Raw genomic sequence first — 19002 nt, 5'->3', positions numbered from 1 at the left:
TGTGCTTTGGTAAAACAACTTGTGTGCTTGGGGTTGTTGTCTTGCTGCATGACCCACTTTCTCTTGAGAATCAGTTCATAGATAGATATCCTGACATTTTCCAAAAGGCCCAAACCATGATACTACCACCACATGTTTCATAGATGGGATAAGTTTCTTAATGCTGGAATGCAGTATTTTCTTCCCTCCTAGCATAACGCTTCTCATTTAAACCAAAAAGTTCTATTTTGCTCTCATCCGTCCACAAAATATTTCTTCAACAGTCCTCCGGTTTGTCCAAATGATCTTTAGTAAACTGCAGATGGGCAGCAATGTTCTTTTTGGAGAGCAGTGGCTTTCTCCTTGCAACCATGGTTGTTCAGTGTTCTCCTGATGATGGACGACCCTGGATTACCCTGGGTTCCTTTGCAACCTTGCAGACTATTACACGTCTTGCTTTTAGAATGATCTTTGTTGGTCAACGAACTCCTGGGGAGTGTAACATTGGTCCAGAATTTCCTCTATTTGTACACAATGTGTCTGACTGGATTGGTGAGGTCCAAACTCTTTAGAGATGGTTTTGTAACCTTTTCCAGCCTGATGAGCAACAGCAACTCTTTTTCTGAGGTCTTCCGAGATCTCCATTGTTTGTGCCATGACACGCTTCCACAAACATGATCAAACTTTGATAGATCCCTGTTCTCTAAATAAAGCAGGGCACGCACTGACACCCATTGATTGAAAACAACTCTGAACAGATGGACTCTGATTTCACCTTCAAATTCACTGCTAATCCTAGAGATTCACATACTTTAGCCACTCACATGTTATATTGAATCATTTTCCTGAATAATAAATGGCAAATAAATCTCATTTGCTTGATTGGATTATCTTTTCTACTTTCTTGTTTTTTTTTATTTATATATGTGTGTGTGTGTGTGTGTGTGTGTGTGTGTGTGTGTGTATATGTATATGTATTCAGACCCCCTTCAATTTTTCACTCTTTGTTATATTGCAGCCATTTGCTAAAATCATTTAAGTTAATTTTTTTTCCTCATTAATGTACACACAGCACCCCATATTGACAGAAAAACACAGAATTGTTGACATTTTTGCAGACTTGTTAAAAAAGAAAAACTGAAATATCACATGGTCCTAAGTATTCAGACCCTTTGCTCAGTATGGCTGCAGTGATGGTTGACTTTCTACAACTTTCTCCCATCTCCCGACTGCATCTCTGGAGCTCAGCCACAGTGATCTTTGGGTTCTTCTTTACCTCTCTCACCAAGGCTCTTCTCCCCCGATAGCTCAGTTTGGCCGGACGGCCAGCTCTAGGAAGGGTTCTGGTCGTCCCAAACGTCTTTCATTTAAGGATTATGGAGGCCACTGTGCTCTTAGGAACCTTAAGTGCAGCAGAAGTTTTTTTGTAACCTTGGCCAGATCTGTGCCTTTCCACAATTCTGTCTCTGAGCTCTTCAGGCAGTTCCTTTGACCTCATGATTCTCATTTGCTCTGACATGCACTGTGAGCTGTAAGGTCTTATATAGACAGGTGTGTGGCTTTCCTAATCAAGTCCAATCAGCATAATCAAACACAGCTGGACTCAAATGAGGGTGTAGAACCATCTCAAGGATGATCAGAAGAAATGGACAGCACCTGAGTTAAATACGAGTGTTACAGCAAAGGGTCATGAATACTTAGGACCATGTGATATTTCAGTTTTTCTTTTTTAATAAATCTGCAAAAATGTCAACAATTGTGTTTTTCTGTCAATATGGGGTGCTGTGTGTACATTAATGAGGAAAAAAAAAATGAACTTAAATGATTTCAGCAAATGGCTGCAATATAACAAAGAGTGAAACATTTAAGGGGGTCTGAATACTTTCCGTACCCACTGTATATATATATATATATATATATATATATATATATATATATGTGTGTGTGTGTGTGTGTGTGTGTGTGTGTGTGTGTGTGTGTGTGTGTGTGTGTGTATATATTGTGGTTTTTGATGTGAATGGGGAATGGACTTTTCGTTGGAGTAAATGTTATTACTGATTATAGACGCGTATTTTGTCCAGAAGTGGTGCCTTAAAGCTAAAATGAATTAACCTTCATTAATGGATTGAATTATCCTTCATTAATGGATTTGTTATTTACAACCACACAGCTTTTCCCTTCAAAGTCATTAAGTGATAACCTGGAGTCGTGTGGATTACTTTTAGATTGTTGCGATGTTTTTAACAGCTCTTTGAACTCTCATTCTGACGGCACCCATTCAGTACAGAGGATCCAGTGGTGTGCATGTGATATAATGCTAAATTCTTACAAATTTGTTCTGATGAAGAAACAAGCTCATCTACATCTTGGATGGTCTGAGAGTGAGTAAGCACATTGTAGGGTTTGATACATAAATAATTTAATTTAGCTCAAAGGGAATCATTTATGATTTTATAGGGAATTTGAACAGATTCACTGAACGAGCCGTATAACATCAACTCTGCACTGGATATTAAAATCCAAAATATAGTGAAAACACTATTAATAAGCACAGTAACAAGAGCGGCAGATTAAGACATTAACTTGTAAGCACAAAACACAAGATACTTCTCTTTAAATATAAATACGACTTTATTTATATAAACCTAAGACATAAACTAATCTAACACATGAACACAAGCAGTCACACATTCACACGTTGCAGAAAGAGAGAAAGGAGGAGTTTAGAGAATGAAAATGTGATATCCCAAGTTTACAGCAATATGGGCTATTGCACAGACCTGAACAACCCTGAACAATCACGTAATTAACCCTCGCATTGATTTTCTCAATGAGGCTAAAATTTATATTAAATGCGCCAGTTCAGTTAGACCTGGAGGTACTTGCTTGTGTTGCCTTTGTGTTACAGGGATTCCCTTTTGTCGTCATCGTTGTTGCAGGAAAAGGGGTTTCCCGAGTTGGTGATTGGCTGGAAGTTCAGCAGTCGTTGAAGGGATGTCTTTGGCGTTGGCTGAGGATGCGGAGTTGGTCTGGTTAAAGTTTTGAGGCGGTCACAGGCTCGAGTTGAACTCGGAGACAAGGCGTGGCAGCAAAACTTAAACTGAGAACACGAAACTCGTAACGGAAAATAAAATAAAATAAAAGAAAGAATGTAACGAGACTAGGTGGTTTTTCTTCTCATCGTGGTGTTAAGTAGCAACTGGCCTGTAGGCCAGAGCACGCTCAAAGAGCGCTAAAACAGCGTCAAAATGCGGTGGCGAGAAGGGCGAGAAGGGAGAAGGGCAGGTTTGATGGTGTCCTGAGTTTTTAAACTCGGCTTTTGGACACATCCCATCTGGTGTCTTGACCAATTAGATAGGCTATTATCTTAGCTAGGGTTGTTCCTTCCATCATAAATCAGCATGTTATCAGTCACATGGTCCGAATTTTACACACTCTTGCAAAGTATACTTTTGGATGTGATTTCTATAACCAGAATATGATACATTTGACAAAGAATCAGTTGGAAGAAACGTTTCAAGCTAGAATTGTCAAACTCATACATACCAAACACAAATAACCCTTAAAATCGTTCAATAGTTATTAAAAAGACATACATAATATGTGCTTAAAACATGATAGTTTAATGTGTGGGTTACATACATAATATAGTGTTATGCCTAGCAATGTCCTTTTAGGATGATTTTACGTGCATATGAAAAAGAAAGTCTCTGTGTAGTTCTGTGGAGACCAAAACACATGTTCTTTGGACAGAGGAATTTCAGTCTGGTTCTTTGTCTTCTATGTGTGGGGGAAAAGTCAATCTAAAGAAGCTTGTGATTTCTCTCGTGGAACACATGTGATGGCCATCTCTTTGACCATTAATCTTGATTATTTACCCCAAATTTGACGATCTCCTTCCTGCGTTGGACTTATCAATAAGTGTTCTTTTGTCTTAATGTTGCAAACTGTTCTGGAAGAGGCTTGTTGGTTAGGCTTGCTCTAGAGGTGAAGCTAGGAATCTGATTTACGACGTTGTCCTGTTTTCTTGGCGCCTCTCAGGAATTTCGGCTCCTCACGTTTCAATGTTCTGATCGAATCTTAGTTTTGTCTGACTCGTTCTGATCCTACAACATGTTTATTTTTTAGACTCATTTTGAACTATTCCTTTAACGTTTCTCACACAAAACATGACACTTAAAGAAATGATGTCTTTATAACACCTTAACACACAACTCCAAGAAAATTACAAACACAGCATCATGCACATAATGTGGTAAATGGTAAAAACAAAAACATTGAGGCATTGCTTTGCATAATTTATTCATGATACCGTGCATGCTGGGAAACAAGATCTAGCATTCGGCACCATAGAAATCACAATATACTTCATTTCGTGGGAGCTGAAAAGTAAAACCGGCACTTAACGTCCATAAAATTGCCAAATTCTTGATCAGACTAATATAAAATGTCTTTCCTCTTGCTCTTTCTTTCACTCCATTAAATACTGTGAAGGATATAAATAAAACACTGTAGTGAATACTCTATTCATTGGATGAGATTTGCAGCTGTAAGGCAGAAGGTACTTGTGTTTGGAACTGGGCCAGTTTAAGGTGGACGTCATGAATTAGACATTAGGTGCTGGAGAGACTCCAGTGGTTGGCAAACTGAGGGTTTCATCAACGATACCATTCTCACTGCAGGGAAAAAAAGGCTTGCTCATATTCAAGTTCATATGTGTGATTGTTTGAGAAAGAGCGAGGTGTTTGGGCTGCAGTGACACAGGTGATCTCTCCTTGAAGAAAATGCGATTTGTGTCAGGGATTAGTGGGTGAGTTCCCTTGGCTGACGCTGCGGCATTAAGCCGCTTCCACACGTTAATTAACCATCAGATGAAAGAGTTAAGCGGGGATCACTTCACACTTCTGTCTGTGCTTGGCTTGCCAAAGCCTGCACTGTTTTATATGTAGATTACCAGCCTAGAAGGGAGGGTGAGCATGAAAAGCGTATTGAGGAGAGTGGCAGTATCAGCCTCCTCTAACCGTGATTGGAACTTACTGCATAATAAACCACATACTGTGGCACAATGTGAAGAGGGAGGGTGAACAACTACAACTGTGAAAGTATCCCTGTCAAGCAATCTTTTGATTTATCGTGAGCTAAAAGCAACACACTAGAATTAGACACCGAATTAGATTTTCTAGTGAGTGTGAAAGTAAATTTTTCCACATTTGAGATTTTTCTGGTTTTGTATGACAGCTGTTTAGAGTGACATGTACTGCTTCAAAACCTAGTGAGCTGCCTTGCTGTTTACTACCCATCTAGGCAGCATCATCATGAGTGATTGATTTGGAATGTTGTACACAGGCAGCGACTCTGTGTTATTATAATGCTCCTTACATGAAGCGCACAAAAGGCTTGACTCTAAGGAGGTCTGTAATAGCTGGAGAAAGCGATTCGTTAGCATTCTCATTGATCTCAATGGTCATAAGTATGCAATTTAAAATCTGCTTTTTTTGCTTTTGGCATAGTAGAAGCATATATACCATCACTTAACAGCCTCAGACCTCATGAGAGTTGAGAAAAATCTATTTCACTATGGAGAAAATGAATGGGATATAATTACCTAATCTAGAACCCGACTGTTGTGAACCAACTTTAGCATGTTGCAATATTTTGACACATAAAATGATAAAAAAAATATATATAACACTCATTTAAATGGTCATTTTTAATTAATTGAATATTTTATTATTATTTGAAGCTGAATTCTTGTTTTGTCTGCCATCTTGGATGGATTTGTTTTTTTTCCCCTTACAGTCTCCATGAAATGAAAATTGCGATCATGTTTTCTTCTCTATTGTGATACTGTTTATCTGAGTGAAATGGCTTCTTGAATAAAAAAAATAAATAAATTGTAGGGTGGGACTTAATTTGTTCTTCTGGAATTGATTGGATCATTGTCCTTTGCTAATTGCTGTGATCTCATGTGAGTGACAGATTGCTGGAGGGGAGGCTTTATAGCCCAGGGATGTTATTATGATTTCACTCATAGTTGAAATCAAATAATTGCCATTGAACACAAAAACATCTTTCCTAGCTGGAAAAAGCTAACTTTCGTTAACCAAACGGAGGGCTGTACCATCTATATTCTATACATACTATAAAGCCCAAAGTATACTTCAGTTTTGATGTGAATGCTAGTTTATGTGTACTGAATGCATAACCTTTCAAAACATGCTCCATTTGATAGTTCAAGGAAAGTCAGTTCACCTGGCAGCTGTTTTGGACATGCATCAAGACCAGCTTGCATCTGCTTGAATAGGGAAATACTGAATTCCCCAAAACTGCTTGCCAAATGTGTTGATATGTTGTTTCCTATTCTCAAACACCATTAAAAAGCATAGATTCCAGATTGGTCCAGCCAATGTATATGTCTGTGGGAACCAGAACAAAAATGCAAGGTCCTGTGTGAGCTTATTGTACCTAACAATATGCGTAAAACCCAAGTAAACTTTGTTGACTGATGTCTGGTTATGTCATGTCATATGCTCTTTTTCAGATGCTTTGTCAAATGAAAAATAGTCCAAAACAGTACATTCTGTTCCATAGCGTTGTGCAAGAATGCGACTTGACAAAACGGGTCCCATGAGAAAGGGGTTGGGAACCTCTGGGCTGGTTCATAGCACAAACCACCCATGCGAATGCCATCATCATCTCTAACTAACAGTTTAGAACCTACAATCTCTTCAGATCCGCTGAGAAGACTTTTGGGGAGGGTGTCATGTGTTTGTGTCTTCTCTTCATGACTGATCAGTGGCCTTTCACTAGAACCGCATCTGTCCCGTAGATGGAAGCGAGTCCTTTGTCGCAGTTCTGAGACTCTGTCATCACAGTCAGCCTTATCATTGTGAACGTCTCCATGCCATGTAATTAATTTTCCCTCTTTTGTTTTGTAGTTTTCTACTGTGCACTCTTTTGTTATAGCCCCCATAAAGGAGTTATTTCTGAATGTTGCCTTGTTTTGAAATAATGAAGATAAATTAGTCTTTTGTTTTCTCTGAAGGAAAAACTTTCTCAGCCCCTCCGAGCACAAATAATTTGTGTTCTCCATCTGAACAAAGATGCATTTTCCTCCTGCTGTTTTCTGGTTTTATTTCTTTCTTTCCTTCGTGTTTTCAATGTCTTCGCTCTCACTTCCACTCTAATTGTCACTCTAGCCACTTTCCTCTTCTTTCCAGTTTAATTTGATCAAATTAGTGGCTTTTGCTGCTGCTGCTGTAGAGGTCTCGATGGAGATGTTGTTGGAGATGTCTCAGTGGAGATATTTCACTAACGCAGTGCTAATAGCTATGCTCACAGATGCTAGCCTTGTTTGAACTCCAGCAGAATATCACTAATTCACAAACACCCCAATATGCACACTTCATACACAAATGAAAGGTTAGCTGACACCATTTCACACTTGTCATTTTTCTTGTTTTACTACTGAGAATTGTACATTTTGTAATTCGCGTAAATTGCCACTTTTGCCAGTTATGAAATCTAACAAGAAGTCTCCGGCACATAATCGCTTGAATTACTGTTCTTTTAAAAACATTTCTGTGACTTAGTTATAAATTGGTTTACTGGTCCCAAATTACTTTTTTAAGTGACTTCTGAAACTTGCGGAGTGAATTTTCATTTTACTTGAGTTCATTCCTTTTGCGCACAGATCAATCATTGGCATTTTATGTTGAGTCCTCGCCCGATCAATCAGTCTATCATCACTCTGTGAACCCCTCTCAGTCAGATGCTCCCTGACGCCTGCCTGCCTTCCTCTCTTTCTCTCTCTCTCTCTCTCTTTGATACACAGGATTAAGGTCCACACAACTTGAGAGCACTCACAGATCCCATCCTGATTTAGCTTTATCTCCACACTGGCCAGTCTGTTTGTGTGTGTGTGATGCATTGCATCTCATTGTCTGCTCCTCTGCCATCCGAAGGACATTTAAGTAAGGCCATCCACCTTATTTTTAACGTAAGAGCAAGTGGGGCCATTTGTAACTTGAATGTGCGAGGCTTCTGGAGTCATCTGCTTTCAATTATTTTTAGCTGTACAAAATAGGTCGTTATGCTGCTGGATATTGCAAACTGTTATTTCTTATATTATTTTTTTAATGTATTGTCGTAATTATAAACACACTGGTTTTACTGTTTACTGCACTTTGTTATTCTTCTGGTTATTTACCAATGGCGGCTAACGAATTAGAATTCTCACATATTCAAAGAAACTAGCTTGCAAAATAAGGTGGATATGAACATGTTTGTGTGTGTCTGCGCACAGTAATTGTGAAAAGATGTTCTCCTCTTCCCCTACAACAGTTTACCTTGGATAGAATTGCCTTTTAAGACTTCATTTGTTTTGTTTTTTGTTCTCATTTCTCGTCTTATTCCTATGTTTTCTGGAATTTAGTCAATGACAATGTCTGAATCCATTTATCCGTTCCAAAAATACATGATGATAAAAATGCACTTCATACATGCATAAAATGGTTTTAATACAGTATATGGTGTGTATGTGTGTGCGTGTGTGTGTATATATCAAAAATATATTTTAATTTATTCTTCGGTTTATATAAAACCAACATAAATACAGAGGCTACATTTTATAAGCATTTGGCAAAAGCATTTTAAGCTAGATTTAAAAAAAAAAAAAAAATATATATATATATATATATATATGATTTAAATATATTTTTTTCCTCGTACTTCTCACACTCTTATTTGTCATTGACCCTTTCATCTGCCTTTCTATCCATCGCCTGCCTCTTGAAGTGTTGACTGACTGTTTTCATGTCATTCAGCACCTAATTGATTTTATTTATTTATTTTTGCCGCCATCAGAGTATCAGGCCATTTGACAAATTATCACTGTGCAGAACGTATCATCCAGAGAACTCATCAGTCTGACCCAGATCAACAGCAGATACCAGACATTTTTAATGAGTGATAATTTAGACAGTTACTGTATGTCTGAGTATATCATTATTGTGGCCTTGAGAGTTTGTACAGTAGTACTGGTACACAGACAGTGATTTAAGCCAATGACACTGAGATATCTCAAGGCACATGACTGACATGTCCAACCATGCTATCAATTTCAGTCTTTGAAATGATTAAGTGCTTAACAAACAACGACAACCCAACACGCACTGATTTATCTGTATTTCTAAAAGTGGATCAACATCAATCTAATGTGAGGCCATTCATTTTGTTCACTAAATTCAAAATGCATTTCTGTCTAAGGAGATGTACTGCATAGGCATACGTCTATAGAGATATGGTTGCTCAGGCCACCCTCTGTGTCCCTCTCTTTGGAATATTAATGATGTTAATCAATTTTTATAATGTCAGCAGGGTGCAGGCTAACACAAGCTGACATTTACATAAGAGAATATAAATCTGAAATTAAATGTAAATCTGGTAGAGGCCAGTGCAGTCCCATGTCAATATGGAGTAATTACATAGAGACCCCCAAAAGCAGAAAATGATGCACTGTTGGCAAGGTCAAAGGTCAGTCTGTTCAGAAATTCCTCGGTTAATAGACATTACACTAGTCTATTGTAGATTTAAGACCAGATGGGCTGGAAGTAACTCAGAAAATCCCTCCGTTTTGTCAATGCAAAACAAAAATCCATAATATCCTTGAACTAAGTGTTGCAAATCTGACCTTTTCTCATTTAACTTGTAAATGCAAAAACAGTCACACAGTTAATTTGCATCCTTAACACTAACCTAATGTGTATAAGCAAAATTACTAACATAGTCACTGTTGCACAACGTTCAGTTCACTCTAAGAGGATTTAGCGAAGTCAAGTACAAAGAAGTTGACGCTCATTTTTAATTCAGTATTTAGTAGAGTAGACAGACTCTGGGCTATCAAGATTCTATGTAAAACCATTCTTAAATCCTACATGGATATTATATTCACTAGGAAGAACATGAAAGCAATGCAAACTTCACTGTTGTTTACTCTTTACAATCTTTACTCAAAATAATTTAGCTTTTTCACATTTCAGCAATAAACTTGGTGAACTCGCCATTCAAACCCATAAAATACATGCTGTCATGGATGTCAAATAGCAGGAAACTATTTGTATTTTTATCGCCATTCATGGGAAATCATATAGAAGTTAAGGCTGTTTGGAAGCATTACTGGTAATGAATTGTGCATTTGAAATCAGTAATAATTCTGCTGTACTGTCGCTGTCATTGAAGGATAAAACTGAAGTTCATTTAATTTTATTGAAGCCTTTTGCTGTGTGAACACAGAAGTGTGAAAAATGTCTGTTAGGGAGAGGAAGCTTGTCTCTGATGACATCTGTGCTACTGTTGTTGACCGTTGTTGGACGATATTTGATAGAAGTTAGTCTGAGTGGAAAATCTGTCATCCGGTAATAGAAGTGGCTTGTGAGAACATTACTTCGGAGTCTTGCCAGAAGTTTATTAGGCACATTAGGATTCATTTGTTTTGCCAGTTAATCGGCACCAATAGCTGATTACTGGAACAATCAGTTATCGCCAAAAGTCCATGCTTATAGTTTTACCAGGATGTGTCTCTTGCTGGGGCAGCTGAAGGTCTGCTGTCATTATATAGTACCAGAGCGGCCTCTAGAGACGGAATCACTGACACCTGGTGCTGTTTGTTTTGACGCTTGTTTTCATATCATTATAAAGCCGTTAATTTGTTGACTAGATGCTGCATTAGTGGACAACAGCCAAATTTTTGCAAGGCTGAGAGGTAGCAACTAGAGCGGTTAAAACAATGTGGGGGAAAAGCAAAAGTTGCATATTTAAAGCTAATGATGTGAGAAAACAGATTTATATGTTCATGCAGCCGACAGAAACGTATAAACCAATCAGAAACGCATCCTATTTCAGTTTTACTGTAATACATATTTTGTGTATGTATCCAGTTTCAATGCTATGCCTTTAGTGTAGTTCACTTGTTTGAAGCAAAACCTCTCTGGGTTTAGACAACGCAACAGTGCACTAGAACAAAACAAGATCTGGAAATATCTCTATAGACATTTATGCTGGAAGACAAGATAAAGATGCTGATGAAAACTAGAATGTTTTCAATGAATTCAGTTGGATGTTATGTTGGTATCTATCTGCCTGTCTATCTAGCAGTACAGTACAGTACTGTACTCTGAGGGCTGCCCTCTCTTTAAAGTTTTTTCCACAGTAGTCTGATATTTCCTTATTTTCCAGTCCACTTTCCATTCTAGCATCAGAAGGGCTGCTCCTGAACCCTGTTATTGGAAGAACCTCTGTCTTTTTCAATCTTTTCCGTAGATGCATTCATAGGTATATGTGATCAGACGTTAAGTTTGACTTTGAGGTGAAGGTTATGCCAAATTCTTTGAGCCCACTGAAATTGGAGCCATTTTTCTTTGTTTCTTTGCTGCTTCATTGCTTTAGTAAACTTTAGATTGAAAGTAGCTGTTAGTCACCCTATGCGAGTGTGTTTGTGAGTCTGTCCCCTTTGTTAACGTCTTTTCGAGCTGACCAGAGATGGAGCAGGGTGTGTTATTGTACCTGATATGGGACATTGTGGAGTTAATTTTGGATTTTGTCTGTGTGTAGCAGTTATTGAACTTGGAGCAAGGTTATCCTGTGAAGGTCCACGTTCATGGTTGACCCATACTGACCACACTTGCTCCTCTGTAATGAAACATTTCTTCAATGCATCCAATATTTAATCCAACTCATTCCAAACTGGACAGAGATGAAATCATCATATCCTCTGTAACCTTCACAAGCACAGACACTTTGTCTTTACCGGCTTGAGCTGAAACAGACCTTGAAGCAAGATGTCTGTGACAATATGTCGTTTTATTGCCTAAACAAATTGAACAGATATGGGGTGGGAGTTTTGAGTGCCTGAGGCTGCTTTTTTAATCAGTGGTTGTTTTAACTTGTTTTGCTTCGGGACCCAGATTACATTGGGTCAGACATCAAGTGACGACCCAACACAGTTCCAAAATTGCTTTTTGTGGGGGGAAAAAAAGCCCCTACAATTAAAACATTTAAAGGTATTAATATTACTGTGAACTATGTTTTGATTTCCTATAAATTAAGGTTTTTAATGTTTAGTTTTTTTCTTTGTAACTATTAGTAAATACTTATTTGTGAAATTACACTGTAACAAGACACCATAAAATACAGTGTTATTATTATTATTATTATTATTATTTATTTTTTAATATGATGTAAAGTGTACAGATCCCTAACAGTCTCAATGTTTGTTTGGTTTCTAAATGTCTCTTTATTTCAGCGATGTGGAATTATTTATTCCGTAAAAGACATTGTGGGGAGCAAAAATTATTACTCTAGTTGGATATTTTTTTCTTTCAACTTCAGTTAAGTGCAGATTTGGTGATGGTTTTTAAGGATTGAGGGTATGTCTGCTCATGCTGGAATCTGGCACATTTGGCTGCTTTTACCAATACAAAATTTGCCCCCAAAATACCATCAACAACAAAAGTTATGGAACGTGTTTTCTCCTCCCAGAGGCTTCTCTCTGGTGTAGATACTAATACTCAGGAATGTAATATTGTGTAAAATGTTGAAGCTGATTTTGAAAGGTTATGTTTTGATAAACAGATGGTCTCTGAAACATCCGTCAGGCTATTCAAATAACATACAGCTTCAGCACTTTCCTCCATGCCATGCACATATATAAAATGACAGGAGACAGATCTCATCCAGACAGACAGAGTGCCTTTTAAGCCTGCAGTAGACTTCAAACCTTCTGCGTTTCAGACATGGGTGATGGGAGTGTACAAATGACTGCGTCCCTCCTCACTGAACCATTTCACATTTCTACCTTCACCTGAAATAAATGTCTGCAGGTTTAGCTTTTCTCATAAATGCCACCACTACGCACCCAGCCCCCTTGTGCAATCGCCTGTCTTGAAATATTAGTGAAACTTGAGAAGTGTATGTAACAGAGCTCTCTCATGTTTTTTCCTTGACAGATTGAAGACGCCCAAACGGGCAGTGTTTGCAGGCAGCATGCAGCTGTTGGCGGGAATTAAGCTGTGCACGGGGAGAGTATTGACAAACCATCCACACTACGAGGACCAGGCACTGAGAGAGAGGACCAGACAGGTAAGAGACTCAGGCTGGTTTGGCTTGAATCACAATTCAATCCAAGTTTTAATATGTCTAGGACCTCCAGATCTCCTGGGACAAAAATTGACTTTATTGGGTGTCAATAATAAATGCTGCAAACAACATTAGTCTGGAGAAGGTTTTTTGAGGACACGAGCAGCAGTTACAAAATATGCAGATATTTTATTTAGTGAATATTATTTTCATAAAATATAATGTTTTGTTTCAGAGCTGAACCCAGGTCTGCATTATATAAAACAGAAGCGTATGAACAAAGAATTGAATCTTCTCTTTTGCAGTCATGCCCTATAATGTAAACTGAAATAAATTAAGCAGCAATAAAACAGTCAGAAACTAACACTGAAAACTCTTTAGATACTGTTAGGATGTCTCTTATGCCCAGTTTCATAGACAGGGCTTAGAGACTAAACCAGGATTAGTCCATAGTTCAATTAGGACATTTACGTAATTTTTATAAACATGCCTTAGAAAAAACATTACTGGTGTGCATCTTAAGACAAAACAAAGGCACTGACATGTTTTAAGATCAGTCAGTGCAAGTTTCTTTCAGTTGAAACCGCTTAGATTTACACTTTAGTCTGGGACTAGGCTTAAGCCTTGTCTGTGAAACCGGGGGTTAATGTTGAGTTTACAAATGGGCCGTATCAAGAAGATCATGAGTAAATGGTTCATAAACCCTCTTTAAGGGTTTTCTTAATGACATATGCAGTGTTATATACTTGGCCTCATCAGCAGAAGTGTGACTTTTAGCATAATTAATTTAATTAGGTTTCTCATTGAGGTGGTTGGAAGTTGACACATCAGTGGGTGTCTTTATGAAGTGAAATAACCTCCACAGCACTGCTCTGATATTTGGCACTTATCTATAAAAACATCCTCATTAAAATGTGTAATTTACACTGACTTGTCTGAGCTGTAATTCTGATTGTGTTGGTGTGTTACTTTTCCATTTCTGTCTGAAACAAAAAAAAAACTTTCTTTTTGGCCTCACTACGGGACATTTGTCTGTAGCAGAGTTTGTGAGGAAGAATGTGGAGGTGGATTTCTGATGATCAGATGACGGTGTGTTCACGCTCTCATTTGTTCATGAGAGTAGAGGGAGAAAATATGGATCTGAACAGTTGGTAGAAGGCCAGAATCCTGCTCTACTGTTCCTCCTTCATTCAGAGAATAGATTAGAATTGATCTAACCAGAAAGACCCAAATTACCCATCAAATCAGTACATTAAAGCAGAGGTTCTCCAAATGGAGACATGCCGAGGAGTTGCAAGGGTGTGTGAGGACTTTAAAATGAGGAGGCTTGAAGAAGTTCCCTCTGCATTTGAGTTTTATCATAACAAAATATAAATTCATGTACCAGTTCGGTTTGATGTTTACGCTGTTTCCCAGTTAAATGCATACTGAACATTTACCTTACACTTTAAGCTATAAAGAACTATAATGTAACCAATACTACACTGTAAAACCGAACAGTGAAATGAATTAAATGAAATGAGTTAATTTCACTCAAATAATAATGAAAGTTCATTGGACTTAATTAAAATAAGTTCTGTAAACTCAAAATGTTGTTGTTGTAAGGTGAACTTAAAATGATTGCGTTTTCTAGTTCCCAGCATGCTTTGCATCAGACAACAAGGAAAATAAATTTAGGAATTGTGTTATTTTGAGTTTTTGCACAAGATTAACATAGAGAGACATAAGTTAGTGCTTAACAGAAATCTATGTAAATCCTAACAACACAACATTTATGTTGGTTTTGTAGTGTTACCGTTGTGTTGAAGAGTAGAGCCTGTGGTTAGGTTGAGGATGGACAGCAAAACTTAAAGACTATATATACTGTGTGTTGTTTGACTTTTTACATGCAATTGTTGTGAGTCTTTTAGATAACTACATTAGCGTGTGCTAGTGTGCTGATGCTAATTAGCACTTAACTATAAAGATCTGAATGACTGTGTTGTTTATGGAAGCAAGTTGTATATAATTATCATTGTGATGAGTGGGGTGGGATCATGGAAATGAGGCTTGGCTTGGCTCCCATTGCTCTTAGCCTCGCCCCACTTCACTTGTCATAAAAATTTTAAGCTCTACTAACTTAAAAAAAATTGAGTTTGCTTACTCAAATGTTTTGAGGCAATAAGTTTCCTCAAATGTTTTGAGTATTCTTAACCTATCAGGTTTTACAGTGTATAATACTTGTGTATGTTTATATTAAAGTCAAGTAAAAACTTTAATCAATTCAATGCATATTTAAACTGTTTCACATTGCTTCAAAAAAAGCAACTATAGGGGTTCAACAATTTATTGAACTTGTTAGATGCAGTTATTCTGTATTCTTCGTGGATAACAGGTGAGATTTTGGATAAATCACTAAAATTACAGCACAATACAACACATGTAAAGTCTCTCTAAAAATACTTTTAAGTAAATAGTTTTATATTTATCCATCATTTAATTTGATTCAAATTGTCATTTGCAGTGCTTCATGGGATTTTACTACTTGTACCTTTTGTCTTTTCATCTGATTTTCAGAGATTTTTGTGATTGTTGTGATTCTCCTCATAGCTGGTTGGTTTGGTTCATGGTTTACAACTCTTTAATGAAGACATTTTAAAAAATCCTAATGGGTAAAATGAATGGGAAAAAATACTTACGGAAGCTAGGCTCACCACTGAATTGGAGATGCTTTTTCTGTGTGTTGTGCATAGGCTCAACAACCTATTTTTTTAATGGCTTTCAAAAAGTGGTGGGTACAGTCATGGTTGGAAAAGGGGTGGGAAATGTGGAACCCATCCCACATACAAATGACACCAATGTTCTTTACAAATTGATTTTATCTGAATATAAATGCGAATAATTTTACAGAAATACTGGCTTTGCTACACACCCCTAATAACAAAAGTACCACCATAAGTGTACTGAGTGTATTTTTATTTCTTACTGTGGAGATTCAAGTGAATGTTTTAATTTAACTAAGCTGAATGCTAGTTAATTACTGGCTCTGTCATGATCGTGTTTCGCTGTTTTCTTATCATATATGGCCAAAGTGATAATATCCGAGTTGGTGAGATGTGTACTTTGTAATTAGTCCATTAATTTCCACCAATTATACCCATTTATGATGATTTGTGGACCTATCACAAGTATGAGAGGTGGGCATTAACGCATTAACAGAAAGACATTGTTACAGCAAGAGGTGGCAGCTTTCCTGAAACGGAGGCAAAGTACATATTGCTTTGAACATTATTGTAGTTCATACTGCATAATATTTGATATTTGCAATGATTATTTCCTCCTCAGACTGAGGTGATGAGGTGCTTATTGCCTCATTTGAGAAAATGCAACACAAATGCAATGCAATGATTTTTTTGCATCCACACAATTTAATATTTTGTATTTATTTACATTTTGTCAAGGAAAATTGTCCATAAATACCTATACATCATATCAGAAAATATATTATGAATCCATAATTCATTTTTCCAATGTTATGGGAAGCTTATTAGGTTGGCGATTCTTGTAACAGTAATGTTGTTTGGTCGGTTGCCATGGATTTCATCAGAGTGTTCTGTTCTCTTCTCTGTATAGTATGCATCTGTGGCTCATGAGGAAATGAGTTTTAGTTGTGATAGTCTGTCAACATCTGCTAATAAAAAGGGCACGAAAACCCTAATACGAATACCACTCAGTTTACCGCAGCCTTTCTGCCACGTTGAACTGCATCTCCATGTGATATACGGAAATGTCAAACCTTAACATAGTGTCCTCAATTATGCTGCCATATTGCTCCATTAATTGAAATACTGTAAATATGTATTTAATGGTATGTGAAACTGTGTATGCACTACTCTAACATTTTTCTGCTTGCTGTATTTCTGCTTGATCTATTACAACCCATGGCAAAAAAAAAACGACTAACATTAAAATGTTTAAATCTTTTTATGCACAAATGTTTAATTAGAATGTTTATTAATAACTGTAAACTGTAAGTTTAAAAACAATAAAGCAAGTGCCTTACAGTGCATCAGTGATATTTCCACAGCTTGGCCCTTCCAACAGTGACATAATTGGCACGTGCCAAATCAGTGTTAATTCTGACAGCAAATTTGGATCTTTAGATCTCAAGTCTTTAGATTAAAACACCACTTTTTAGTGGCTGAATTGTTTGTTTTAGTCAACTAATATCATAAGATCTAACGGTTTTAGCTATATTAATTAAATAAATGCATTTGTTTAATGCTTAAAGCATTTTTTTTAAAGAAGTTTCATTTTATTGGAATTTTCATTTCCTAACTCATTATAGGTTCTAGAGAAAACATCTGTTGAACATGCAATATGTAACCAGATTTAACTGTTGTGACATCTTAAATTAAATAAAACCACTTTTGTAAAGAAGCCAAAACATGGTCTTCTTTCCGTAAAATTACAGACGGTAGTAGGTATATTAGACTGCTGTAGCTTTAGGACCTAATGCACAGGTCCAATATATTGATACACATCTGATATTCTCTCAACATTCTCTTTCGAGTTGTCACACAATTTTTAAAAATGTATCCATGTGCTCTTCTCTGAGATGTTGAAATTTTTGTTTGTTTTATGAGTAATTGTGCAAGTGTCTTCTGACTTTTGTCCTGCCAAGTAGATTAGTACTTTACGATTCAAAAGGGGTGTATCTAACCTCCCTACCACTCCGATGTCCTGTTATCCTTCATTTAGAGACTTTTTACCACACAACACAACAATGAATCTGCCTTTAACCTCTAAGCTACAGGACCTAATATGTATCTTTCTCCCATCTTTGCCCTTTTCGTTCCCTGCAGGTATATCAGGTCTATGCGCGTCAGTCTGCTGAGGAGGTTCATAAAGTTCTCTGTTCGGTTGGAGCGGACTACATCGTACTGGAGGACAGCATCTGCTACGAGCGCAGGCACAGCCGTGGTTGTAGGCTGAGGGACCTGCTCGACCTGGCAAACGGACATGTAGGTCACACACAGCATCTCCAGTTCATGCCCACACACACACCACACTCGTTCCATTTAAATGAAAGTTTCTCTGCAAGAACCAGAGACTGTTTACGCAGTTAAAACTAACAACTTTGCCCTTTACTGAATCCTTCACGTAGCTATAAACAAATATCATTTGGGTTAGATGCTAAGCTCACTGGTCTTGTTGGATTATTTTTATATTGGAAATCTCTTCAGCTCTCCGAGGTGTTTTCATTTCTCACATAATTTCTGTAACTGTTTTGTGTAAAGTTGATGCTTACATTTTTCATTTTGTCACATCATCTTGTTCTCACTCACCCACAGCTCATAGTTATTAAATACCGTTTCACCCTGTGCGCAATCTAGCTTAAGTGAGTTTTTTTTCGCTTGGGTAGCTTGATTGTTCTTTTGTAGTTGATTACAGTTGTGCATAATATCTGACAAAAGCGAAATTTCCAACTTCTAAGCTGCAGCACTTTGTGTAATGTCTGTGCACACGTCAGCTTTAAAAAAGGAAGAAAAAAACATCTCCCCCACATCCTGGCAAAAAGCTCCAGCTGAAAATAGCTTGTCAGCAGTTGTCATTCATGTGTCTGAGGTGAATGCCATGCCTTTGAAAGATCTCACAGAAGTTTGCCTCTCTTGCTCCTCTGATCCGACTTCGAGCAGCCAGTGAAAGAGCCTCGCTCGCTCACTCGTTTGATGCAGCCCGATTCCTTTCCTCAGTCTGCCTCCAGCAGTTTGTATAAGATTGACTTTTGTAACATGTTCTGTCTGCATATGTTATTTTAACCTTGATTAAACCTATCTGGTTTAATTAAAGCTTGCTAATTGCAGATAGAATTACCAAAGGAGGAGTGTATATACAATACCGATAGCC

At 37.4% G+C, this 19002-nt stretch overlaps 1 protein-coding gene across 4 annotated transcripts in view; it reads left to right on the top strand.

The window, feature by feature from the left end:
* The window catches only part of dpy19l3 (dpy-19 like C-mannosyltransferase 3), a 39956-nt gene that overhangs the window by 18774 nt on the left and 2180 nt on the right, over positions 1-19002 (top strand). For all 4 annotated transcript variants that reach the window (XM_058782960.1, XM_058782962.1, XM_058782961.1 and 1 more), the window contains 2 exons: positions 12984-13116; positions 17958-18116. In XM_058782960.1, the coding sequence (XP_058638943.1) occupies positions 12984-13116; positions 17958-18116 (292 nt within the window). The remainder of the gene's footprint in view (positions 1-12983; positions 13117-17957; positions 18117-19002) is intronic.

The sequence above is a fragment of the Onychostoma macrolepis genome, chromosome 07, assembly GCF_012432095.1.
Source record: "Onychostoma macrolepis isolate SWU-2019 chromosome 07, ASM1243209v1, whole genome shotgun sequence".
Lineage (NCBI taxonomy): Eukaryota > Metazoa > Chordata > Actinopteri > Cypriniformes > Cyprinidae > Onychostoma > Onychostoma macrolepis.
The sequence above is the reverse complement of the archived record's forward strand: the minus strand, read 5'-3'. Positions and strand labels throughout refer to the sequence as shown.